General features: G+C 34.8%; 2 protein-coding genes across 7 annotated transcripts in view; one reads left to right on the forward strand and one right to left on the reverse strand.

Moving 5' to 3' along the window:
- Window positions 1-3,723, reverse strand: part of LOC110449820 (zinc finger MYM-type protein 3-like) — a 35,765-nt gene extending 32,042 nt beyond the window's left edge. For all 4 annotated transcript variants that reach the window (XM_021496923.1, XM_021496921.1, XM_021496922.1 and 1 more), the window contains exons 1-3: window positions 3,456-3,723; window positions 2,580-2,619; window positions 2-1,422 (exon numbers count right to left, since the gene is read on the reverse strand). In XM_021496923.1, the coding sequence (XP_021352598.1) occupies window positions 2-1,422; window positions 2,580-2,619; window positions 3,456-3,539 (1,545 nt within the window). In that variant the 5' untranslated portion in view covers window positions 3,540-3,723. The remainder of the gene's footprint in view (window position 1; window positions 1,423-2,579; window positions 2,620-3,455) is intronic.
- A 681-nt stretch (window positions 3,724-4,404) lies between these two features.
- LOC110449822 (non-POU domain-containing octamer-binding protein-like) lies at window positions 4,405-26,767 on the forward strand. 3 transcript variants are annotated; one of them, XR_002462903.1, is made up of 11 exons: window positions 4,405-4,964; window positions 5,361-5,662; window positions 6,940-7,232; window positions 8,326-8,410; window positions 8,727-8,877; window positions 9,220-9,378; window positions 10,437-10,574; window positions 25,602-25,648; window positions 25,986-26,062; window positions 26,307-26,431; window positions 26,626-26,767. XR_002462903.1 is itself a non-coding variant. In XM_021496925.1 (8 exons), the coding sequence occupies exons 1-8, from the start codon at window positions 4,488-4,490 to the stop codon at window positions 17,823-17,825; spliced, it is 1,869 nt and encodes a 622-aa protein (XP_021352600.1). In that variant the 5' UTR covers window positions 4,405-4,487; the 3' UTR covers window positions 17,826-18,588. The 3 variants fall into 3 exon arrangements, 2 of the variants coding, with proteins under 2 accessions (XP_021352600.1, XP_021352601.1); XM_021496925.1 differs by lacking the exons at window positions 25,602-25,648; window positions 25,986-26,062; window positions 26,307-26,431; window positions 26,626-26,767 and adding an exon at window positions 17,562-18,588; XM_021496926.1 differs by lacking the exons at window positions 25,602-25,648; window positions 25,986-26,062; window positions 26,307-26,431; window positions 26,626-26,767 and adding an exon at window positions 17,562-18,588 and having other exon boundaries at window positions 8,745-8,877.
- Window positions 26,768-27,825: the final 1,058 nt, after the last annotated feature.

Raw genomic sequence — 27,825 nt, forward strand, 5'->3', positions numbered from 1 at the left:
CGTTTTGTTCTGGCATGTCGACCCCTCCACTGACTGAGGCAATCTGTAAACACATCTCTCCATTCTCCACCACAGACTTGTCATCTTTCTTTTCATCCTTCACTGACACGTTTTTGTCCTTGACCTTGTCTTCCTCATCATCAGATTGAATGTCTATTATCTTAACATCGTCGTCATCTTCTTCTTCTGCAGACTTGTTAGCTTTAGGTTTTTCTATGGGTTCAGATTTCACTTCTTTCAGTTTATCTTCACATTTGATATTCTTGTCCCCATCCTTTTTCATTTCTACATCATTATCTGTATCTTTAACCTCTGCAATGTCATTTTGAACATCACTTTCTTCATCCTTCTTTACCTCTTTTTCTGCATCTGCCATTTCAACATCATCATCTTTCTTCCCTTCATCTGCATCAGATATCCTCCTGCTATTCTCTCCAGTTTCCTCTTCAGTTTCTTTTTTAGAGGAGTTTTGGTCAACGTCCATCATTTCTGTGTCATCCAACATCTCTGCATTTCCAGTTACAGAACCAATCTGTAGCATCATGTCACCAGGGGAGTTCTGCTCTTCATCCTGTTTAGATTCATCAGATTTTCTTTCTGTACTGTCATTACTTTCCGACTTTTCTAACATTTCAGCACTGTCCTTGTTTTCCTCATCTTCCAGCAACTTATCTTCATCTATAATGTATTGCTCTTCCTGTTTTCCATCTTCTTCCTCATCATTTTTTAAATCTTTGTCATCCTCTAGCAGTTCATCTTCATCTTCTGGTGACTGAACAGTATTACTAGTTTCTTCTGTTTCGGCATGAACTTCATCGGTCACCTCTGATTCCTCAGAATTTTTCAAATCCTCTTTATCTTGTAAACTGTCACATACATTTTCTGTCTCATGTATATCTGTGGTTTGATCTTTGTCATTATTTTCTGTTAAATTATCAGTCTCTGTGCCTTCTACATTTTCAACAATATCGGTTTCTGTTTGAGAATCTGATGCTGTGAAATCCTCTACATCTGTAGAATGCGCTGCTACTGAAGTATTTTCTGCAATGGGGGAGTCCTCTAATTCTGGCAAGTCCTCTTCGGTTGGTGAATCTTTTACTGTCAATGAATCTTCCACTATTGGTGAATCTTCCGCCGGTGTGGAGTCTGATAAAGCTGAATCCTCGTTGACGGCCGAATCCTCTATTGCTGGTGAATCTTCTACAGCTGTCATGTCATCTACAGTTGAGGACTCTTTTGCATTCTCCGATTCTTCTTCCATTACAATACCTACATCTCCAGAACCAGTTGTTTCCAAGGTCTCCTCAGTGTTTTTCTCCTCTTCATTTTCTTCTTCCTCCTCTGTGTGTTTTTTACTTTCATCTGAATCGGTTACATCTTCAGATTCTTTGTTCTGATCTATACTCTGGTCTATACTTTGTTCTAAAAGGTAAAAAGTTATCTGTTAAGAACTTGTTTAATTTCACAAATACACAACAGCACAGAATTAATTTCATGATGTAAATTCAGTATATAAGAGATTGTAATGTATTTGAAGTTACATCCAGCATATTGTATAAGACAGATCATTAAGTTATCTAAGTGTGAATTTTGTTTCCATCACCAAAATACCACCCTTTAAATTTCCCCTTGAAGTGTTTTTTGCAGCAGTGAAATAGATGAGTTTGGATTGATTTAGGGTATTTCAGAGCCCTCAGTAGGTGCATAATCAAGTTGTGCATTATTCATAAAAGTTCAAGGATTTTGAAATTTCTAAGATCACAAATAAAATCTAAATTGTCAAAATATGAACTCAGGTTACACAGTTTGTAAAAGGAAATCCTAAACATTTCCAACAGTGAGAATTATTTGAACACTCTTGATAGCAATGTATCAAGCTGTAACAGCATGAGTACTGTATCATGAGTTTTTTTCTGACTTGATAACTGTTCACCTTGGCAAGCTACAGGACGAGGAAGAGGACTATAGGCCACATTGCTCTGTAGAAGGTACATGGAATCTTGAATGCATTTGACAGTAGCAGTGCACCCACCTTCATCACTCTATGCCTCATGGTTTTGCAATAAAGAAAAATCTGACTGATGGATCCATGACAAATGTTGCAATATTGAACAAGTTCACATGACAAGTGAACTATAAAACTCTTAGCAGAATCCTGTGTGGAAAAAGGTGTTTTAACAGCTACATCAATTGTTATTGATTGTTTAGTATTGGTGCATTGCTGATACATTGCTATCCTGGCCACCTGGGGTAGATCTGTAACAGCTAAGGAATATGAGGGGAAAATACTGCCTTTCTGGCAAGCTAGCTTTTGCAGTGATGCAAACTTATAACCTGGGAACCCGCTCACTAGTTCAGCAACGTCGAGCGTGGTCAGTAGTTGGATGGGTGACCCCCCTGCACATTACAGATCAATTTTATTTTCACACCCTAAATCTTTTTTGGAAAAGGTACATGCTGATGGAAACACTTTACAGAGTGTTTTTTTTTTACTGCACACATTTAAACTTTAAATTACAAAAATAATGCATCATATGTACTGATTAAGAATTACTCATCTGATTGACATCAATACCAACCTGTTGTTGCATTATCACCAGTAGGTCCAACATCATCCGGCTGCAAATATACAATTAATATATATTACAGTTTGCTTCCATCAAAGCTGGGTGTTTTTTTTGAATTTGTGGAAATCGTTTTTGAGGAACCTGAATTAACTTCATTACTGGCCTGATAAAAGCACTGTTCAAAAATTTATTTTATACACAAGAATTGAGAACCTAGCTGTTTCATTTTTCAAATCTTATCAACTCATCAAATGCTCAAGTTTTTTTGTTTTTTTTTTAAAAGTAATTCAAAATCATAGATTATGTTATGATGAATTGCATTTAAAACACAAAAAGTTTAAAGTTTAATTAATTTTCACTTTGGAACATCGGGCCACAATATGAGATACAGTTTGCAAAATAGGTGTTTAAGTGTCAGGGGCAGGTCCAAGAATTTACATAGAGGTGAATGATCCAACAACTTTTTTTTAATAGAATCTCTAGAAGCTTTATTGGTCTCTGGTGCCATCTGGAACATTTTTAGAATGCATGCAATTTGTAATTATAATTTACTGAAGTTTTAGGTAATTTCAATTAAATAATATATCACTTTCAGCATTAAAAAAATGTCCATTGGCGAAATTATAAAAAGTTTCAGTATGATTATTTTATAATAATACAGCATGATATGTATCATTTCCCCATCTCCATTCATTAAAGGAGGCAATTTGCCCTTCTATAGCTCTGCCATAATCTATTAAGTTCCAGTGAAATATTAGAGTTATCTCCCTTGCCAAATGTTGGACAATGCTTCATCTTATTGTCGGCCAACTTTTCATATTCGTAATAAACATAGCGGTTATTTTTCTGTTCTTCGTTCGATCTATATCCATAATTCTTAGAAATTACCCCAATAGTATCCTTAACAGCATCGTTGATGTCGCTTGGTGAGTTCTCAGGCGCGACTTCAGCATTTTCTCCCGCTTCACTCATTGCCGCGACTTTTCAAACGATGTCCTCGACGCCTCTGACTTCAACTTCACCAGAAAAATTGCAATGATGCAAAAATAATGTGAAAAATGTCTTAGATATAGCGAACACCTTGAAATGAAAATAAAAATTGTTACAACAACATAATGCCCATTCATGAAGCCCTATGGCTGTCCCTCAACCTCGGTTTCAGATCTTGCATCTGGCACAAAGGCGACCTGGCATTATATTTTCTTAATTTACCTGAGAGACAAACATTAAAAATTATAGTAAAAAAAGTTTTTCTGTTGTCATCTTTTCCAAAAACTATCAATTAAGTTCCTAAAGAGGAAAAATAGTTTATTTTCATGCTATATATACCGAATCTAATTAATTTACTTCAAGGAGATTCTAAAACCCGACACAGATAGGGGCTAAACAGATCTTATATTATGAGGCCTACAAGAGGGTTCCACATAAGTTTAAACGTCTCACAAATAATAAAGCTTCTCACAAATAATAAAGCTTCAACCATGAACGTTTACTGATATGTTGAAAAAAATATATAACCAGTATATCATATAAAAATTAACTCAGTATCAATACGGTATCGTCGATACTCTTTACAACTAACATACGTCTTTGACGGTACCTAATCGGCCGGTTTCCTCAAATAATATGGGAAATATGTGTTTTTACCGTATTCTGAAACATGTATCGGATATGATTCCCTCATATATCAAACATGGTGCACCCGTATGAATCTATTCTATTCTCAAATCTTAGGATTTTTTTCAAATCAAGGACCTCATCGAAGATGATTCCGGATTTTTGCGACATCCCGGTTCTTTCGGTTATTATTTTACGCTCTTCAATTTGATCACGTGACTTATTAACATAAAGCGTGCTGCCATTTTGGATTGTAAAGGGAACAAAGACGCGTCAGAAGAGTCCAAACCATTCCTTATCAATATGTCGGAAAAAACAGCAGCAAAACCTGCCACGCCTGCTAAGAAAGAACTAACAGATACCAAGACCCCAACGCCGAACAAAAATAAGCCCCAACAGGATGGTAACATCAACAAACATCAAGAACAGAACAGAAGCCGCGGCGGTGGTGGCGGCGGTGACCGAGGTGGACATGGTGGACCCCAACGCCGTGGTGGCGGAGGAGGAGGAGGTCGGGGACGTTTCAACAATAATCGTAACTTTTCTCAGGGTGGCGACCGTCATTCTAATATGGGACACAAAAATCAGCCACCACAAGATACGGACCACAACGAAGATGGACCAAAAGAAGATCCGAAATTCACAGGAAGATGTCGTCTTTTTGTCGGAAACCTGACACCTGATATTACTGAAGAAGAGTTCAGGGGGATGTTCACTAAATTTGGTGAAATATCAGAACTCTTTGTCAACGGCGCCAAAGGATTTGGGTTCATTCGCATGGTACGAATATGATATTTAATGCACACGAACGGTATATGATTATCTGTTGACCACGGGGGAGTTCAAATTTCTGTTGTAGAATAGGGAGAGATTACAGAAGTGAAACATTTTGAAATGATGAGAAACTGCCTACGAAAAATACTACAATGCATATATTTTTAAAAAAAATGTTATTGTATGTTTGGGAAAGATGCAACTTTGTCAATGTCTGATGTCGGAGCTTAGTCAAAGGTTCTAGTTAGTAGGCACTTCTGTCAATTACACACATAATTTAAACAAAATGTTGCTAAATCTGTGAAGGTTCTGTACCAAACCCATGTGATGATGTGGGAAAATATGGTTGTTTGAAAGACCATTTCTTAAGTACTATATAATATTTATTTTTTTTGTTTATAGGACTACAGAAACAATGCTGAAGCAGCAAAGGCAGCTTTGGATGGAACACAGAGAAAGGGTCGCAGTCTGAGAGTACGATTTGCAAACCATGGAGCTGCTATCCGAGTCAAGAATCTGTCTCCATTTGTATCTAATGAACTGATGTACCAGTCTTTTTCCCAGTTTGGTGACATTGAAAGGGCCATTGTTTGTGTGGATGATAGAGGGAGGTCTTCTGGAGAGGGAATTGTAGAGTTTGCCAGAAAACCAGGTGCCAGCCAAGCTATGAAGAGAATCAATGAAGGAGTTTTCCTTATGTCTTCGTAAGATCTGTAGTTTTATTCACATTCTCTTTTCTATCTTGCTGAGATATTGGTTAATCAGAGTTTTCAACTAGAATAGACTTTTGCTTGATCAAGAACTATCTTTCTATGTACCTGATTATTTCTAATTTAAATTTAATTGATTTGATTATGCCGTGGCGCAGCGTCTGTCGTCAACTTTTTCTTTAAAACCTATATCCTCCTAAACGGCAAAGATATTTACACCAAAATTTAGTCTGAAGCATCAATAGGGATGGGCAATAATTTCTAAAATAAAGGAGGTTGGTTTGACCCCTGAGGCCACGGGGGCAGGGCCCTGAATGGGAACTTAGCTAAATTTGCTTTTGCTTTTTCTTGGGTTTTGCTCCTAAACCCAAGAAAAGATTTCAACCAAATTTGCTCTGAAGCTTCTTTGGGGGAGGGCAATCATTTCTTAAATAAATGAGACTGGTACGAATCCTGGGGCTATGAAGACCGGGCCCCAAAGAGGAAAGATTTTGTTTTCAGATGCTAATATCCCCCAATTGCCTGAGTGGATTGTACAAAATTTGGTCAACAACATTATTGAGGAAGAATAAACATTTCTTAATTGAATGAGGTTGTTTTGACCCCTGCGGTCCTAAGAAATGATATAGCTAGATTATCATATTCTATGTTGTAGTTTTCATAAATTGTTAAAAATTGGTTTCTAGGTTTATAAAAGCTTATAGTTGAATGAAAATCAAAGTATTGTCTAATTACACCCTGTAATATGACATAACTTATTTTAAAATCTGTTAACATAGCAACTCAACGGAGGCCTCTTGATTGGTTGAAAGTCAGGTATGGTGGTCCCAGTTGGGTTAGAACATAGATTTTGTCTGGTTTTGAAGAAATTTCATATAAAGATGTACTTTATAATTACTTAAATATAAAACCAGGTGAGTGATACAGGTCCAATAGACCTCTTTATTTTTAATTTTATCAAGAGTGAGAGAAAACTGTCAAGAGACAGATTGTAAGAGAAATAAAATAATGACTATAAATATGTTGTGAACAAAACAAAAATCAAAATGCAGCAGGACTCTTTCTGGGTCTTTGAGACTGATAATTGGGCCCATTCCCAGTTGAAACTATTTTATACTTGATTTCCAAAGTTTGCAGTTTACCCTATTTTTTTTTTATTTCAATTGGTATATTTTCTTTCTAAAATGAAACAAAAAAAGTCCCATTCCAAATTAAGGGGGGGAAAACACTTCGCTTGTAAACAGATGTTTTTGATTTTATTCTCCTGGTAGGTACCCAAGACCTGTTTTTGTGGAGCCTTTGGAACAGAAGGATGAAGAAGATGGTCTTCCAGAAAAATTCTTGCCGAGAAATGAACATTGCAGAAAAGACAGAGAAAAGGAGCCTAGGTTTGCTCCACCAGGATCTTTTGAATACAGATTTGCACAAAGGTGGAAGGAATTGGATGAACTGGAGAAACAGCAGCATGAAAGAGTGAAGCAAGAAATGGAAGATGCAAGAATCAAGTTGGAGGCAGAGATGGAGGGTGCGATGTATGAGTACCAAGCTGAACAAATCAGAGCAGGTGTGTTTTTATTAAAAACAATAAAGTGTTTAAGATTGGCAATAAGACGCTGTTACTACCAAATATGTTTCTGCTTGATCTTCCAATGTTTGAGTGAAAGTCAGCTTATACCATTGGACAGCATCTTGCATTCGCCCTATGGCAATCCTTGTTTTGCTCACCTGACCCAGATGTTAAATTGCTAGAACATTGTCTTCTAAAGAACAAAAAGTCAAGAGTCATGAAATTTGGCCACTAAAGTACTAACTAGCATGACATGCTATAAATTTTGCTGAAATAAATGACCTGGATCTGGTATAAGGTTGCTGGGATCTGTTGTTGAAATGGCACAATTGACTTTTTCTTAGTAATGGAAAACCCTAGTGTCGTAATAGGTGTCCAGTAGCTGGTTCGTATATGAAGTATTAAAAAATAATAATATTTCAGAAAGTATTTTTTGGCATTGGCTGCATTACGTTAGCCATTGTCTAAGATCACAAGGGTTAAATTTGTTAACACCTTCTGAAGGATAAAATGGCCTAGTGATAAGTGGCCGGTAGCAAATTTATTAAAACAAAAATTCTTCTGAATGTCTGAATTTCATTGTGTTATTTTGGCCTGTAGTCTGCGTTCAGGACCTTTTTGGAATATAGTGTTAGAGATAATCACTTAAAACAAATAGGCATTTTTAGACCCCTTGGTTCTGTAAACAACTTCTAATTAACAAAAATGGCCAAATCTTTTTTGTCAATTGCGTGCTTGGATGAAGGACTGTTTACCAGATCACAAGAGTTAAATATGTTACAACATTTAAACAACTTCTGAATAACCAAAATAACCAGATATCAAGGTCACAGGGTCAAATGTCTTAATGCATTTCAGCAATTTCTTTAAGTGACAAAATTGCCTTAATTGACATTTTGCCAGTAGAATGCTGGGATTAGGGGTAATAAAATGATCCAGACAAAGGTTCTCTGAAATGCTGTTTCTGTATATATAACATTCATTGTTCATATACTATTGAGATTTTAAAGGTATATGTTATGACCTGTCATCTATCCCATCAGATCAAAATCTATCGGTATTAATGTAAAGGTTTTCATTTCATATACAGACTTGGTAAGACAGCAAGAAGAACTCCAAAGAATTGAAGAAATGAGACAGGAACAGATGAGGCGTAGACAAGAAATGGACATGCGGTAGGTTTCAAAGCAATATCACATAAAACTATTTTCTTTTAACAAAATAGTTAAAAGAAAATAGTTCAGTTTTACCAAAATAATATTATTTCTAATTTCATAGTTGGAAATAATTTTAAAAAAAAATAAAAAAAATATCAATTTAAGCAAAGAAAATGTGAGCGTTGATTTGGATGTTAATTGGATTTACTATGCACTTTCTTTATTTGCAGGGCAATCAATCCTGTATAAAATTCCGTTATATTGAGCACAAATCACAGGTCAATGTTGAATTGGTTCAATATCATATGATATATTGAATGGCCTATTTGGTCAGTAATGACACTTATTTCAGGCGTCAGGAGGATAGCAGGATGGTTAGAGAAGAAGAAGAAAGACGCAGAGAGATGATAATGAGGGGAGAAGGAAGTGGTATGAGAGGAGGAAGAGGGCCAATGGACAGTCACCGAAGCAGTCAGATGGAACAGGTAACCATGTTATAGCAATGAGTTCATACCATTTAATCACAGATTAAGAAACTGAAGTATAAACGTTTAAAAAGTATCTCATGACAAATGAATTTCTTTGATTTGTTAATTGTTCCCTAATCAGAGGACTTTGGAAGAAAACCCTGACTGATTGTCTTGTATAAAGCTGCAGGGAATTCAAGATAAATCTATATGGATGCAGAATATAAATTGCAGACTCGCCTACCAAAATACAATCTAAGGTGTAAAAACATGTTTTGAATGTGTTGTGAAAGAGTCTTGCTATCAATGATATAATTAGTAGGTATTGTTTTAAAGAAGGGTGTAATTGTTTTGTTACAGCAAGGAGGACTGAGAGGCGAAGGAATGCGAGGTGATGGTATGCGTGGTGAAGGCTTGCGCGGTGAAGGTATGAGGGGTGAAGGACAACGTGGGCGCTCTGGAGTACCCCCACCTGTTCCACCACCTCCAGCCCCTCCTGCTGCCATGGGCATTGAAAATGTAAGAGGTTTTATCTGGTCTCCATATGTTTGGTGGAAGTGTGCTTATAAGATAACTTCTCAGTTAAGAGAATGACTAACCGAATGCTTTTAGGATCCCTGTCCAACTGCAGTGTTTTTTAGCTCACCTGCCCGAAGGCAGTTTATGTTGCATATGTCATTTTATATGCCCTGGCAATTATATATCTGTACTGCTAAACAAAATTAAGAAGAAAGTCATTAAAAATATCCCGCTTGCATCCCAATGTAAGTACACACAAGTGACCGTGCCTCGTTATTGCCTGGCATCACTGCACACGATTTTCTGTAGTAAATCAAATCCAATTAAAACAACCCTTTCCCGACTCTTAACTTAGCCTATTGTTCTCCTCAGAGCACCCCTCATAACTAGCCAATATAGCTATAATGGAATAATTGATTTTTTTTTCCATCCCAAAAGTTGATTATATTTCGTTTATTTCATCTTTACACTTTCTCAATTTAAGTCTTGAAAGGTACAGCTTTCTTTTCGGAAATAATAAATTATCTATAGTCATGCCGGACAAAATAGTTTCAAACGCTCGGTAACAATATATATGTTACATATTTTATTCAGATCTAAAGCAGACATTGTTTGACAATACAAGTTTTTCTCCTTGAGTGTTTCTCATTGTCTAAGACATCAATATATACAAACACTCCTTTAACCTTTCATTGCCTAACTTTGTGAGTACCTATTTGAATGTTGAAGTATTGCATGTGAAAATAAGATTTCCTGTCCTCTATATATGATTATGGCCCTTTGTTCAATTTCGATGCCAACGTTTGTCCGGAAGAAAAGGACTATGGGTTGCTGGCAGTACCCTGCCTCGTTTTCATCACATAAAGAACAAATTCAAGACTAAATTTGTGAATGATAACCAGTATTACGAACTTTTGTTATTCTGTTTTCTTGCATTATGTTCTGAATGTATATGGTACATAAAACTCAAATGTTGTATTTACAAGATATTTTGCCCCGAGTACCATACTCAAAAGATATTTTTGAGTTGACTAAACATTTGTGTATTGTTGCAACAGAGGCAACAGAATGAGGGATCCATAGTAAGTGGATTTGGAGGATCTGGTGGAAATGTTGGAGGAGGTGGAGGTGTAGGCGGCAGCCAAGGGTCGATGCAAGGTCAAAGCCAGGGAATGGGAGGTCAAGGCCAGGGAATGGTACGTATCACAGAAAATTGTTTTTTGACTAGTTCTTTGTTATCATATACTGGATTTGCAAACAGGCCCTCGGAGTCATTGCACACATGAAATTGCACCTTTTAATAATATGTGTTGTTCAAATGGAGTTGCTGGAGTGCATTCATTTGAACTTAAACAAATGTCTTGTTTGAACTTCTGAGTTTCATACTTGAAAACTCACTCACCAATTATCAGATTACTTGGTGGTGTCTATAAACTAAGAAGCAGTACACATGCACATATGCTATACATGTATGATTTACATGAAAGGCAGATATAAATGAATACCAAACAGATATTCTGGTGAAACCAAAGGCAAATACAATGTAGATTGCAAATGTTAATACCTGTAACACTTAAAAAAAGACATGGTTATTTATGACATATACAGCATTGCTATCCTACGATAGGTTTGATGCATTCCATACCAAAAAAATGTCTGAAATATTTCCAAGGAGTTTTTGAGCTTGTCATAGGTGTTGTGTCCCTTGCATCATAAAAATAAACGTAATAAAAACATATGTGACAAAGAGATCTGTACTTCATCACTGTTACACTTTGGAATTGAAGAAAAGGCATGTTTCATCACTGTGTTGATGGCAAAAAGACAGACAAAATGCACCATTTCTGAACTCATGAAGGACGGGAAAATATGAAACCAAACAAATCACGTTTTTTGTATCATTTCATTTGATCTTCTTACCGATGCTGTGTTGCTGACATTCTCAAGATTAACCATACTGTATAAACTGGGATGGATGCCATTAGTAAACTTGTGAAATCCACTGTGCTGTTGAGGACCAGTGATCAAGGTTTTCACATATCTCAAGATATATATATATGTTGCAGTCCTATTTGCAGAATAACACAGTGTTTGCAGAATAACAACGTAATGACATTTTTGTAAGATGCTGCCATAGTTGTCACAAGGTTTTCCTGTATCTCTTTGATGATTTGTCTTTGTCATACTATTTTGTTAGTTGGCCTCAGCCTGATGACCTAGTGATGCTTAAAAAATGTTCATAACAAAAACTGTTGCTATATATCTTTAGCAAACATTTTTAGTTTTATATGTCCTTTTCAAATGAATGGAGATATATTGTATTATAACTACACCCNGGGGGGGGGGGGGGGGGGGGGGGAACGTTAAAATATATCAATGAAAGTTGAAGTATAGCATCATCCACAGAAAATGTGTACTGTGCACTGTGATTAGATTGTGTACCTCACCTCTAGGTCAAAGGTCAATTCAAACCAAAGCATGCACAAAGTTATCTGCTCCCAAAAAAAATCTCTCCTAAGCCTTGTATTACCTGCCTTACTTGAAATGAGTACTATATCAGTAAAACAAGAAATGTGTTATTTTAGAGAGTTCCACATAATATGTACGCTAGGAGATGTAAAAAAAAATCCTTCTATTTGCATCTGGATACTTGTGGTAGAAAATCATTAGTCATATCTCCTCATCTTGTGAAAAGACTGACCTATTGCGGTAGGTCATATGTTGTTAACTAGACATTAGCATTAGTTGCTCCAAAGATGGGAACAGGGCTTGCAATGATCAAGTCAATTTGCTTTGTTGAAAATATATTTACTATTCAAAACAACTGTCTGAAGGGTGATATCCTAGGAAATTGTGGTATATAATGCATTCAAGTTGCCACTATACTGGAGTATTTTCTGATTGAATTTTGTAAGAAATTTAAACTTATTAATAGACACTGGAGATTGTGAAGTTGTGAAATAGTTTTAATTCCTGAATTTTGGTTATTCTTTGTTTTTGAAACAATTATGACCATGGTTGATGTTTATCGTACTTTGTCAATATTTCTTAAAGCATATGACTAAATGTTAAATGCAAAATTGTGTAAGTGTAAGTATAGAGAACACAACACTGCCACATGGGCTTGGTTTTTGTCAGTTTTAGTGGTGTTTGTTAAGGAAAATGATGTACACAATTTCTTGACTTTCTGATAGATCGTGATTTTCAATTTTGGGTGTAAAAATTGCTTGTACTAGCAAGGTCTTAAGATTTCTTTATGTATATTTTTGTCATATAGAAGCATTATTAACATCAGCAGGCTGGCACACTGAAGAAGCGAAATAAGAACGATGACCTCCATACCTAGGGATAGTGGAGTTTTTACTCACTTGTCTTGTGTATTTAAAGTTTTAAATTATGACATGCTGATGTCGGTTTGTTTATTTGAAACTGTACAAAAACTATTTGGTTATGATGCTGTCTAAAGAATGGTCACTTTGTGGGAGCTGGACATTCATATGAACAGGAATAGTGTTTAAAGGAAGCCAATCTGCTGTGCTTTTTCATGNGGGGGGGGGGGGGGGGGGGGGGGGGGGGGGGGGGGGGGGGTGTTAAGAGAAATTTCATTGAAAGTAACATAGATATTTTGTTATGGAAGTTTGAGTATGAATGTTATTTCCCTGAAATTGGGACAACATGCAACATTTCGGAGGAAAAGTGCCAGAAACTAGGATAATCATTGTTTCTTGAAATACTGTATATTGCTTATTTTTGGACTTCGCATTACCATGATGAATGTTTACCTGGAAGATGATAGCTTGGATGTCTGGAGGGTATATATATGTTTTGTTTATAAGCATAATGTACACGTAAGGATTACAGATGATGAAACATGCTTTTTCGTATTACCTGTAAACACAATTATATATTGCCTTTAAACATGAAAGTTCTTTGATAAAAAAAAAAACCCATAAAAGATCAAGTTAATTCATCATTTAAAGTTATAACTTATGCACATGCAAACATAACATGTATGTGTACTTTACTTTAAATATTGATTTAGGATTGCTAACAGTGATGAACCCTGTACAGACTCGCTATTAAAATGTTATTGAATAAACTGGGATGGGATATTGTATTGCATTACATCCTTTTATAAACCTGAGATGGAGTTTTTTCATGGTAACAAATACTTTTAAGAAGTTAAACTTCATTCACATCTACATTTGTGTATGTGACATCAGAAAACTTTGAAATGATTTTGTTTGCTAGATACTTTGCTACAAAGAAAATATGGAGGAATCTTTTACAGATGCATTTGTTAGATTCTGTACATTCTCCTTATTACTGAGTTTCAGTTCCAATTCCTGGACAGATTTAATTACAGTATACATTTGAATACCAGTACTTATGAACGAATCTTTTGACTGTTCTTTTGTTGTTCAACGTTTTCAAATAATTTCACTGGTACAAACTTTTTTGTGTTAAACCAGCAGGCTACAATGAAATGTATGTAGTACAATTGTTAAAATATTTCCAGTACATGAACTGATATTCACAGCTTCTATAAGTGAAAGTTTCATGTTTTACAGTATAACAGCTATTTAATAGGACAACAATCTAGAGCAAAAATTGGAAATCAATAATTAAATTTAGAGTTTTCAACATATCCTATTGTTGAATGAATTTCATCTTGGATTTAGAATAACTATTTATGGATAGTGCAATTGATTAATTGTGCTTTGGTATGGACAGATAATTGCATTAATGAAGAAATTTAGAAAAATGTGCAGGGATTTCATGTTGATAGGGAATGCTGTTTCCCATGATAACTTTGGTAACATATTTCTTTTAAAAAAAATGACTTCATAAAATAATCTTGATAAGAAGATAAATATGAACAATGGATTGCTGTTTTGGAGATGTGTTTTTGTGGACACTGTACACTACTTGTACCTTTGTCCATACACATTTATTTAACCAATGATGCACATTTATAAAAATCCTTACATGCATGTATTGGCAACAAGAAGTTTGATAAAAGAAATAAAGTACACCTGATGCAAGGGACACAAATAACCCCACTTATATCCGTCTGTGACCTTAATACCCGAACAGCAATGCAATCTGCATGTAAGATATGTGAACTTACAATCTTGTACATATTTCATTAGTGTACATTGACATTACTTCTTGTGTTTAAGTTTTTTTCAGGATGAATTGAAAATGATAAACCACGGTAGTAGTTGATGAAGATGTGCGGTAATGCACATTTTGTTGTAGTGATCGTGACTTGTGGTTTTAAAGCGTTTTGGTAGGTATTTGATGGTGGATGTCTTTCATGGCTATTAATATTAATTGTAAAAATGACTATGTAGCATGATAACAGTTCCCAAAAATCATGATATTTTATTATCTTGTGTCTTTACAAGTAACTTTTCCAGTTCTGCACTCTTTGAGTATTTGTGTGTAGTGCAAACTGGAATTATATTGAATATATAAATATGTATGATGGAACACCTTGGACAAGAACAGTTGATGTCACATTATGTACAGTAGGTATACATGTACTATTGTGTGATGCATAATATTGGATGGGGAAAAGGGATTTGCTACGCTTACAATGTGATACAGAAATGGTACATTCACTGTATATATATATGTACTCGAGCTTCCAGCGTGAACCGTTCAACACAACTGTGTTTGTTGTATTCAATTTGGGAAACACTTGGCTTGAAAAAGCTATTTGCTGAAATAAGTTGAAATTACCCAGAACAACTTGGACATGAAGGAAGTGTTTTAATAGTTGGGATATATACCAGTTTGATATGGGAGAAAGTATCGATAATGTTCCTGAAAGTGTCTTGAGCTGTGAAATAACATAAAATTGTTCTTTTTATATACCTGCTAAGAATATTAAGTGGAATAGCTAGAATTGACATAAAATCACCCAGCTGCTTTCAGACTGTAACTTATCTTGTGTGAAAGTTTTCTCTTAACTCAAGATGGAGTATCTTTCCACCTATGACAATGAACCATCACATGTGACATCAGTACAAATAGGACAAGAATATCCGAATGATTTTGGGATCAAGGTCACTGTAAACCATGCAATAATTGTTTTCACCCTTTGTTTGTGCATCTTTCAAAAGTTAATATCGCATTTAAAAATAAAATATGTGTAAAACCAATGAGGAGCAAGGGAGAGAATGGCTACATAAATGTTTGAATCTTGTGTTTGCTTTAAAGAAATACAGGGTGCTTTTGCAGCCCACAGCATTTACAGAATATACAAGGATTATACAAGAGTTAGTTGTAGAAGGGTTAAAAAGTAATTCAGGATTATGAGCAAGGTTAATGTTTAACCATACATGTTTATTCCCTTTCCCCAGTAAATCTTAATATCCTGGGCATATCACTGGTAAATAATTTAAGCAACACACAGGCATATGGTTTGAAATTGAGTAGCATGTGATATAAAGCAGATTTTTTTTTGTAAAACGCAGTGTATATTTAAAATATTTATTTTGGTAGAAGACTTGACACTAGATTAAACTAGAAAGATTCACACAAATCTAGAAAAGGAATATTTCATTAAAAAATAATGTAATGATTTCCTGTTGCGTATCATCAGTTTCATTCAGTAAAAATAACCCTAGAAAACCAATATATCTTAACTTATTCTTGAGATTGCTCTTTAAAAAAATGTTTTTAAGGACCTATGTAGGAAAACAATTTTAAAATCTGTAATACTTCATCAATGGAACATGTTAGAGAATGTGGAAGTTGCTTCCTGAAAAAAATATTTTGCATTATATATTTGGATGTCGATTGTAGAGGAAAAAGAAAGTAATTAAGGATCACTACCATGAGGTGATTGTTTAAATATAAAGTCATATTGATACTGTGTTGTTGTACATATATGACTGATCAAGCAGCTAATTTGAAAGTCTTGGTATCTGTGATGGATATTAAACTGCAGGGGAGGTTTTTTTACATGTGTTTCTGGTAAAGATGTTAAATGAGTGGTGATCACACTTTTTACCTTTGTGAAACTCCTTAAAATATAAAGGTTTTTAAGATATAAAGCAAACCAAGTATTGGAACAAGAGATACTAGATGACGAATAGAAAAGATGTCTGTTTATTTTCCCTGTTTATTATGCATCCTGTTTCTAAAAACAATTGGGACAATTCTGTGGTATCTTTGACTTTTTCTTATCGACCAAGTTTCTGGCTGTAGGAGAGGTCGTATAACTGATATTTATAAGTTTATAAGGACTTATTAGACTATGCAATTCGCTATACCATCCAGGTGATCAGTCAGATGTGACATTTTAGAGCCTTACATAATATCAGTTTAGATGAATGATAGTTACGTGTTCCTTGTCACTGGAAATTTGTCCACCAGGTTGCACTTGCTAAAAAAAATCCTATGCAATGGAATAGCATTATTCTTAAGAATGTCTTTGCAGCATCCATGGGCATCTAGCCAATATATGTTGTAGATAACCGAACATGACAATAGCTTCATGATCAGAAGAAGTGATAATGGTGAAAAAAACTTACATAATTATGTCATGTGATTAGTCACTTCATTGTGGGGAACTGGATATGGGGAATAATAAGTTGCTGGACCCACAAAACAATATGTTACTCCTGCCAACTCACTTGATGACAGCTGGTGTTGATGAAACCTTGTCTTAACTTTAAACTTAAAGGCAGGTTGTGTGCGAATTGTTTTTCAGGACTGATGTTGTTACTGGAATCAGGTATATATGTAAAAAGTGGTTATTTTTAGACACAAGTTAATTTAAATATCGTTATTGTATTAATTGATTGCTATGAATTTAATCTTATAATTTGAAAGCCATTGGACTGAAATCATCATTTACCCTGCCAGGATGTTGATCCTGTGCTCTTTAGAGCACTATGTAGAGGAGTAGAGGTAAGACTGAACTTCATTGAAAACCTTTGTTTCATGTTTGCTAATGATCCATTCTTCTTCCTTTTTTCTTGTGCCCGTGATGGAATTATCCCGAAAATGATGACCTCCTCAACCATTTGTAAATCAATGCAAAAATTGATTGAAAATTTGGTCAACTTTACATTTGACCATGAATACTTACCGACCTGATCGTGATGGACATATGCATTCATATATGAATGTTGACCCTGATATAAATATATCATAAAAATCAACAGCAGCGCCAGTCAAGATTTGATCAACAAGGTGGTAACTACGGAAATGGAAACTTTGGGGGTCGTGGGGGTTTAGGTGGCCAGGGTGGGGGCATGTCTGGAGGAAGTGGAGGCGGTGGTATGCAGGGGGGTAACAACATGTATGGAGGTGGGGGTATGAGTGGAAACATGGGAGGCGGTCGTGGTGGTATGAATGAACGCAGACGCCAGGAGGCTGGAGGACCCAGAGACGACTATGGAGATATGAAGAGAATGCGTCGCTATTAAATCTTTAATCATTTTGTGGCTATTGATAACTTTGCAGGCTAAGAAATATGAAATACTGCAAGGAAAGTCGCCTCTTTAGATAACAGTCTTTATGGCCGTTAGTTATGCTGCCAAACAGTGAAAATGATCAAGAGCAAATACCAGATAAATGACCTGACATAATATTGTGAACAATACATGGAGACACTTGGGAAATGATGGAGATAGTGTTACTGGAAAGAACACAGTTTCAATATGTGTGCATTGATTTGATTTAAAGAAAATACATGCACTATAAAAACATGAACATAGACATTGAATTATTTTTAAACATGAACTTGGAGTAGGCATTCTATTTTGATAACCACTGGTTTCTTTTATCATGAGAAAATCTTTTATCATGAGAAAATGCTAGTTACATATATCTGTAAATGTGTGTCCCTTTTTTCTGAATTTCTATCAAGTGACATCATTGTAATATAATCATTTCTATGTTGTGTTGTGTTCGTTATCGTTTTAATTCCATGTATCATTTTATTCTTGTTTCAAATTTGGACAAGAATCCATAATCATGTATATTTGAATAGATTTACAAGAGATAGCACTTACTATTCTCAATAATGGTCTCCCATACTGATGTTCTTTTATTAGTTCATAAGCAAAGACATTGTATATATTCATATAATTTCGTATTAATACCCCAACAACTGTTTTATTATTTGTGAATGTATCTATTGATCATATAGAAAAATGTCGAAATAAATAAAAATATTGTACCTGTAAACAACCTGCTGTATATTATAAATATGACTTTATGACCAGTTGACCGAAAACAGGAGAAGATGAAGACAGAATCTTTGACTGCCATCTTGGGTCATTTTTGCTGTCACTGAAATCTCAATGTCCAACCTAAAATAGAAGCAGTTATTGCTCATACGGTTGGTCTTTCCTGTAACTGTAAAAAAAATAAGAACACCACCATTTGATGATTTTAATGCTGTCATATTCAATCCTGAATGACGTTTTAAGTGGTCTGTTGCATTGGTTGTTGAAACCTGAACAGTGGATTGACAAAGAAAGGTCACATTCATTATGAACAGTATTTTGGCTAAGAAAGGTCACACACAGCTGAACTATAAAATATGTAGGTAAAAAATGGAGGGAAGGCAAAAAAGCAAGTGTAATGAGACAGAAAAGGAAATATATAAAGATGCTCATGTATTGGTGCACGTGCATCCTCTGAATCTGATAGTGGGATAATCAAATATTTTATCTGTAGTCCGGAATTCTTTTGACAGTTTGTCAAAAAAGTGTTACCATTATTTCTCCGGTAAACTTAAGGGATCAAGATGAAACTTGGCATGTATGATCTCAATGGTCCCTAAGTTGTTCCTATTTCAAATTTGGCTGATTTGGGGGGAAACCAGGATAGCCACCAGGATTCTGTATGGATATGGCATGTTAAGTTTGTTGCTACTTTTGCTCAGAAAGTAAAAAGACAAATCCGGATGAAACTTAAATATGCAATTGAATCTTTGTCCTTTACTGTGCATGCTCCAGTTTGAGATGGATCAGAAGCAGTCTTGGATAATTTTTCTGAAGTTTGTTATTACTGTATTTCAGGACCTATCCATGGATCATACAAAATGGCAAACCTCTCCTTTGTCCCTTTTGACTTTTTATATGCCCGTCAAATTTGACGGAAGTATTATGGTATGGGGTTGTCCGTCCGTCCGCAGATTTTCTCCAACATTTTTTATAGCTAACTACTCTTAGAATGATGCAGATCATATTTCAATTGAAGAAAGTATACAACACTAAATGGCATTCGACGGGCGTATATTGTTCCGCCCAACGGTACTCTTGTTCATATTCTGCTGATACAAAACATTATAATTTTGCATCAGTATTGCATTACCAGAATATCTAAGTTAAAACAAGCCATGCAAAGATCATGTTTCAACTTGGTTTGCATGTGCTTATGAGGGTAGAGAATAGTAAAATCACATGAAGAGGAAGAACCTACATACTGGGCATATTCAAGATCAATCAGTGGTGGGTGACAAGATCCTTGTTGGATTTCTTGTATTATGACTTGTAGCCGAAGACAATTGAAATTTAGTTGTTGATATAATTCATGATCTTAAAATTAGTACATCTACTTCCTAGGTTGATGGATATATATAAGCAATCATAATTTTATTTTGATGCTTCTATTTCAAGGGAGGAATATTTCTGGACAAATTTTGAGCAAACTTGATACAAAAGTAAAGTATAAAAAAAAACCTTGGATGCTCTGGAGTACTTAGGTCAAGGCCAAGTTCACCTTTAATTAGGTCTACCAATTGCTGGTAATTATCATCAATCTAGTAACTTGCATTGATGGGTGTGGATTTTGCTAAAACCCAATGCTTGGGATTAGTTCATGTTTAGGGTGCCAATGTCAAAGTTAATTTTTGAATATGATAATATATAGTTAATGCATTATTAATTGTTTGAAGAGGGTGTCTAGTTGTTGCTGTCGATGCATTCCTGTGTACCTATTTTGACAATCAGACAAGTGTCAAAGGGACATTCTACCACTGTTGAAGTGAAAAGCTTGTGAACGAGAGAAATGACAATCTTTGATCATTTATGAACCATTTGTTAATCGATTGCTGCATACAACTATTTCCTAAATCATTAATATAGTTTCATGTCTAGAAGAATTTCTTAACCATTTGCAAATAGCAAAAACATAGAAATCTGTACAATCCAAGTATAGTGGATATAGCAGACCAAGTTGTTTTCGCATGAAATGCTGCCTAAGGGTATCACATGCAAACCTGATTGTGGACATACATGACCGAAAAGATTTATTGTACAGTGAAACTTGTTTATACCCAGGCCAAGTGTGACTGATATAGTGTACATGTGGACAGGTTAATTGGTTTATGGTGGGAATTTAGTTTTTTTCAAAACCTTTGATTTATTTAGAATGCCATAATTTCATTGTTACAGTGCAATTATCTGGCCAGTAATTGATCATAAGATAATTGAAGCACAGCTTACATGGAATACTGACAGGTTTCTACTGTACAATTAAAACTTGCAGCCGAGATTGATATTGAATGAAGATCTGATTGCTGAATATATTTTCCTGTGCCTTTGATGAAAACTTGGACATCTGTCCTCACAGACCTTGGGAATTGAAGATACTCGTTCATGTATGTGACCTCATATTCCAAATAATAATAACCAATCTTATTGTTTTGGATGAGCAAGTACACATTTTGAGGTCAGACTTCTTGCAGTTGTCATAGGTCTCCTTAATGGAGGAATGGTAAGTATTGATGCTTGAATCCCTATTGGAAATAAAATATTTAAGAGAGGGGGAATCCCGCATTATTATTTGTGTGTAAAGATTTCTCTATTATTATTTTGCAAAAAATATTTTGGGTTTCTTGTAACAGTTTCTGAACACTCACTTTAATGGTGATGAAGCTACAGACACATCAGATTTCTAGTTCTAGGGAATGAATTTCTACCTTTCTGTTCCTCATGATCATGATCATTTGTGGACATGGTGAAGTATTTCATATACAAACATCTGATGGAGAAAAAAAAAATATTGTAAGAAATTGGTCATCGGCATATGATTGCTATGGACTGATCTTGGGGATATTATCAGGAGATATCAATATAAACATTTTTCAAATCATTTCCAAGTGTAAGTGCATAATATTGCCTACTGTTCGGGGAAATGTTGGAAGAAAAAACTTGAGGTATTGACATTTAGAAAATAAGAGCAAGACTCGTTGATTTTAGGGAATTATATCTGTTATTAGTGGTTGGATTGTATTGCCCTTTCTGGGCTATTGTGTTGAACTATTGATCTTTCAAGTTTTATTTCAGGTTGTTAAATCCAGCAAAGACTTCTCTGTAAACCTCCGACACTAGCTGCAGGAATATGATCGTACAAGCGACAGTTATGTGTAAAGATCCCCAGATACTGGCTGACTTCTTTACGTGCATTTGTTAGGCAAGAGAAGATACAAATGTTGCTAAGCTCCGAGATGGTAGCTTTTGAAAATATAAGTATACGTGTTTTGTATCTAAGAAGATGTGTACTAATGTGATATTGTCAATTCATCCTATCAAAAGCATGAAGGACATGTCTGCTATCTTGTAATGAATGGCACTTATACATCTTCTATTAGGAAAATGTAATGCCTTTGTAAGATTTGATGCATAATGTGTAAACTGTAACAATGATTAATGACTTGGTTGTCAATGGATGTTGCCGAAAGACTTAAATGACATCAAATTAAATAGCACCACTAAAGAATGGTCGGTTTGAAATGCAAAAACAAAAAATCCTTACTTATTTTGATTTTTTTTTCTCTTATAATATCTGTTAAAGTTTTGAATTATAGAAAAAGTAAGACATGCAAAATTTGACTCAAACTCACTTAAGACTTGAAGTGTTTATAAATGATACATTTGAAATACCAACAATCTCATATATTTTGGATTCTTATGGAGTTAATATTAGGCAAAGTAACGGAGAGAAAATTGATGCTTAGTAGCAATACTACAGTGAGCTTGAAGTATGTGTTGGAGTGGGAAATACTTGCGTGAATTTTGTGAAATGTGACTCCATCACATTAATTATTATCTAATGATAGCACTCATCAAGTGCTGTTTCCCTGTTTCCTCTTCATTTTAGGTTTGAGATGTTGATCCATTGATTGCTGATTATAGTATCATAACAGTCCCTTACAGTGTAGCATGAGCCTCCATTCATCTGTATATCACATGCTCCTTCTATAACGCAACTTACTTTGTCCCCATGGGAGATTTTATTTTCAGTGTTATACTGTCCATCCATCCTTCATAGACTATGCACAACAAGTGGATGGTCATTAGATAAATACTGGGGAATGTTTAGGTCAAATGTACAGATGGATTAATGTTATCACTGAATATCAACAGATAATGGAACGTCTTTGAGTTTGTTTGGCCGATGGGATTATAAAAAAGTCACTAACCATTTTTGTCTGAAAATGATCTGCATATTTAAATGTATAATATAGCAAGCTTAAAGCGTTCAGGATGAAGTGGATACCTCGTGGAGTTGAGGACAGGTCCTCAATTGTGATTGGCTGTCAGTTAGAACGTGCCAATTCTTTCAATATTATCCTTAAAAAAAACCTGTATCAGCTTGCTCAATCACCGATACATTCGGATTTTTATCAGCTTTTTCTGTGGTAGTAATTTGGGAAATTTTCATTTTAATTTAAAAAAAATTGGTATATTTTTGTGATTATTTTGTTCATCATTGATTCAGGTACAAAAAATTGTTCATGAATTTGCTGTATTTTCTAGATATATTATCAAAATTTTGACAAGTTTCATTCTCATTACGTCAATCATATTCACAAACATAGAAAAAATAATATTCAGAAATCATAAAAATGGAGTAAAAGCTAGACTTGAAGTATCCCCTGCTCAATAACACTGAGTCTGGAGAATCTCCTAGAAGAGATGAAAGTACTAAAGACTTGTTGAGAATTTTTCTTTTTACATTATTTCTTCGTCCGTAAGGAGAATTTTTCTGGTTTCATATATATATATATATATATATTATAAATCAGAATTATAGTCTGGAGAATCTCCTAGAAGAGATGAAAGTACTAAAGACTCATTGTTGAGAATTTTTCTTTTTATAATATATATATATATATATATATAAGCAACTGTTCTATGATGATGAAAGTCATGAGATCTATAATAGTAAATTTTACTTTGTCTACAGCAGCCTACTGCTAGTCAAAGACTTAAGGGGGATATACTGTCATTCAGGTCTTAAATATGTATTCAAGTGTTATCTGAAAGTGACAAAACGTACTTGGAGGCTTTCTTACTAGACACTGCATCAAGTTAATTCAAGATCAAAATAACTATAGAAAGACATTTGAAGCTAGTTTTTACTAGGAATAACAATTCACAACTGGTCTACATATTACTCTAATGACCTCTTCCGTGTTGATTGGTCGTTTAGAAATCCTATAACATATAACATTATATAATGAGTAAAGTACGTGTACAATGTACGTGCATTAATCACTTGCAAGAACTGTTATTATGTTAGTTTAATGCATGCATAAAAAAGCTCCTCAAAACACTAATATGTAGACACTCCAGGTTATCTCCCTTTGTGTAAGTATCGTATGTTGATGATTTCTACAAGGTGAAGGGCCATCCGTGTTTTGTGACTGTTTGTGTCATACATGTACTATGTATCTAGTATAAATATGATTATAAGGGAGATTTGACCACCTGATTGATGTTGCTTTAACTTCACAAATTGGCTGGAGCTCCACAGAATAAGTAATCATACAAGTTATCACTATGGAGACTAAACCTTTGACAATAGAGTCCATGGAAGGTATGTATTATATGAACTCATGTCCTTATGTTGTTAAGGTTTTGCTGCAAATGATATTTGCAAAGTAGAAGTACTGTCATGTACTAGTAAATGTGTGTCATTTCAATGTGTGGGCAGAGTGTAACATTTCAATGAATGGGAGATACATGGGAAGTTAACGAGAACAAAAACATACTGGGGAATCTTGCATCATTGTATTTACGGATTCCATTTTACAAATGCGGTTGGGATGGTTATTTCTCAAACAAACGATGTTGGTTCAAAAATGGCTACAAAGAAGCATAAGGTTGAGAAGAGGGTGAGATAGAAGAATGATATACTTTAAAACACTTGTATTTTAATTATTAGCCTGAAAGGTATTTTAATTATTAGCCTGAAAGGTTAAAAACATTGTTGGGGTTGGTGAAATTTGACTAAAAATACTCTAACTGTATCAGTTTGCTTGAATGGTGCTCCGAGTATGATGTTTACATATTTGTATTTTTACATTGGACACCTTTTCTGCTAATCTCATTAGGTACTTTACATAATAAGTTACAAGCAAATGTTATAAATTTACCTTCAAACTGTGTTATCTTTGTAACGTACAAATAATGCTAGCAGAGTATTGGATGTTCTAATACAGTTAAACATTGTACCTATATTGACGTTATATTTACCTTTCCATCTGGCTACACCGGGGGAATTACACATGTGCCATAACTTCTGTCTTTTATCAACAATGCAAGTTGACTGGTTATACCTTGAAATGCTTTTACCATTCCAAGACTAGTGTCTTTAACATGTTTATTTTATATGCCGTGAGCATTTTCATCACACTAACAGTTCCATATTTGCTCTGAAGCAAAAAATGCACTTGCCTAAAAATTGGAACATATTGTATATTGCCGAAACCATTATCCCATGTATTGAGGTCAATTCTGATGATGCAGTTGCACATACCGTTGTGTGCGACAGATAAACCATTTGTGACTGATGTATTCATAAGCAGACTTGCTTTCTTGATTATTTCAAGCAAACACCAAATTGATGTCTGTTCATTTTGAAGAAAAAGGCTCTTTGTAACATACAATAAAAAGACTGTTTCAGTATAAGAATGCATTTATTATGTTACCGATGGTACATGGACCAGTTCAAATATTGTAAATATGATTTGATAATATTAAAGATAAAAAAAATATACTATATTTCAAAAAATTATGAAGTACATTTTAAAAGTTATGTCACAAAATTAATGCTAACAGGCAATATAAGTCCAATGTTTCAATAGACATAATTTTAAGACCAACAATTTAAGTTTTTGAATAACTGTTGGTCATTTATGTTTAATGTTCACTTCTCATTTGAACTTCCTTGCTGTTTGATAGATGATTGCATGCTGTGGATGAGGAACAACCACTATGTCCTTGGAAAGGTAAACTATACTGGTTTTAATGTAATAATATATACCGTATTTCCTGACATACAGTACTTGAAGCATTGGTGGTAAACATGCATGGTGTGATTGACATTTAATATATCACTACAAAAGGATCATTCCTCAAGTTATTTGGCATTTTTGTGAACTGTATGCCTGTTGGAAAACTGTTGAGGCAACTTAATGCTAGACTACAAAATTTAATATGCAGCGTACAGCTGTAGGATAACACCTTTATAATATAAGATAAATTAACAAGTGATAGAACTGTCACAAAGTATGTGCTGTAATGTACACACACAAAAACCTGAGGTTTTGTTGTATGATTTTCCAGACTTCAATAACATTGACTGGAAGGCATCTGGTGGTGATGAAAGGCTCGCTCAGTATGCCCCATATACTCAAGCTAAGGTAAGAAACAACAAGTATGGGATAGTATGGTTGTCTGTTTATGTATTTTACCAAAGAAAACATTGCTAAACAGAGCTTTATTTATGCTAAAAACTAGAATAATGATAGGTTAATGTCACCAATTGATGAACTCGTGAAACTGTGATATCTATTTCGATTGATTGATGATAAACTTTATCATAAAATATTTTGAAATATGTTTTCTTCTGCATTTCAATCAACTGATGAAATTCCATTGACGTAGGATGGTACCAGTGTTGGCCATCCTCAAGTGAAAGGCTGGATGCATGTGTGAATATGGACATGGTCAAATTACACTGATCTTGACATGCAGGACAATTTAATAAGCTCAACAAAGAAGTGGGAAAGGTAAAAATAAAAAAAAATAAAAAACTTTTATTAAAACTTGGAACAGTCTTAACTAGAATGCAATGTGTGAAAACGGTAATAACCAAATATAGAATATGTAATAACTTAATCTTTTATAAAGCCTTTTTAGTTTCAAAAAGTCTGATCAATATTTTGACAAATATATTTATCAAACTAAACGTTGTATTTTTCAGATGATCCTTAGATCTATCGGGAGGTGAAAGGAAGACTTGGAGAAAACTTTTGGAACTCCATTGGACAATGAGATATTTTGAATTTGTGACCATTGAATTTGATGGAATAAAAGGAATTAAAAATAAAGACTCTTTACTGATACTTCACCAGTTTCATCTTTGATAGACAGCAACCATTGCAAGGTTATATGTTGACAACATAATGAGTAGATATTGATGAAAGTCGTTGCTTAAAAAGATCTTTTTTGGCAAACATGAAGTATCCATTTAGCCAGAGAATTGTACGTGAAACTGGATATAACTTTATGTTCATGCATACAACCTTGCTTGGATGTTGACTGGAGTAGACCGACAGCAACATTTATCTTGTATAGTGAATTTGAGACTTGTAATAGGCAAGGCAATATTTATACTACTCAAATTGTTAACACTAGTGATACACTTGGTTCAGGTGTTCAGAAACCTGGTACTTGAAAAGTGGTGCTAGTATCGGCAAACACCACCTTCATACGAACTTGGAAGGACGCAAAACCCAGATGTACAGGCATATTGATGCAACAAAGTACACTGTAATCGAATACACAGGAACTGCAAAATATGACTAGTAAAAAATAGAGGCACCACAAGGAACAAAATCAGAAAAGACAACGGGAAAGAGGAGACTTCATAACATCACTAACAAAAACAAAAAAAATATGCATTCGACGTGAGGAAGTCCAGCAGTTTTTCGTAGTATTTACATATCTTGCAAAATCACCTGATAAAAGTTTTAAAAATAATGAGTCGTATCGAAAATATATTTTATGGTTGCCTCGCGAATAGGTATCGCTTCAATTTAATGAGTCATATCTTTTATAAACATTTCTGTAGTTATTAGCTCACCTGCCCGAAGGGCAAGTGAGCTTATGTCGTGGTGCGGCGTCCGTCGTCCGTCCGTCCGTCCATCCGTCCGTCCTCGTCCGTCAACTTTTCCTCTGAAGAACGGATAGGCCTAGAGTCATGATATTTGGCTGAAAGCGTTGTTGGTAGGAGCCCTACAAAGTTTGAGAACGAAAATGACCTTGACCTACTTAGGTCACAGGGGTCAAATATGTCAAAAACTTCAAACGACTTCTGAAGAACTAAAAGGTATTGAATCTTCATATTTGGCTGATTGGTTCCTGGGTTGGAGCCCAACAAAGTTTGAGAATGAAAATGACT

The sequence above is a fragment of the Mizuhopecten yessoensis genome, unplaced genomic scaffold (assembly GCF_002113885.1).
Source record: "Mizuhopecten yessoensis strain PY_sf001 unplaced genomic scaffold, ASM211388v2 scaffold4823, whole genome shotgun sequence".
Taxonomy (NCBI): Eukaryota; Metazoa; Mollusca; class Bivalvia; order Pectinida; family Pectinidae; genus Mizuhopecten; species Mizuhopecten yessoensis.

What these genes read in the sequence shown, in the direction of transcription:
- LOC110449822 (XM_021496925.1), top strand. Translation starts at nt 4,488, where the DNA reads ATGTCGGAAAAAACAGCAGCAAAACCTGCCACGCCTGCTAAGAAAGAA. An exon ending in GATTTGGGTTCATTCGCATG is followed by an intron (nt 4,965 to 5,360) that starts GTACGAATATGA and finishes TTTTGTTTATAG; the next exon opens with GACTACAGAAACAATGCTGA. An exon ending in AGCTGAACAAATCAGAGCAG is followed by an intron (nt 7,233 to 8,325) that starts GTGTGTTTTTAT and finishes TTTCATATACAG; the next exon opens with ACTTGGTAAGACAGCAAGAA.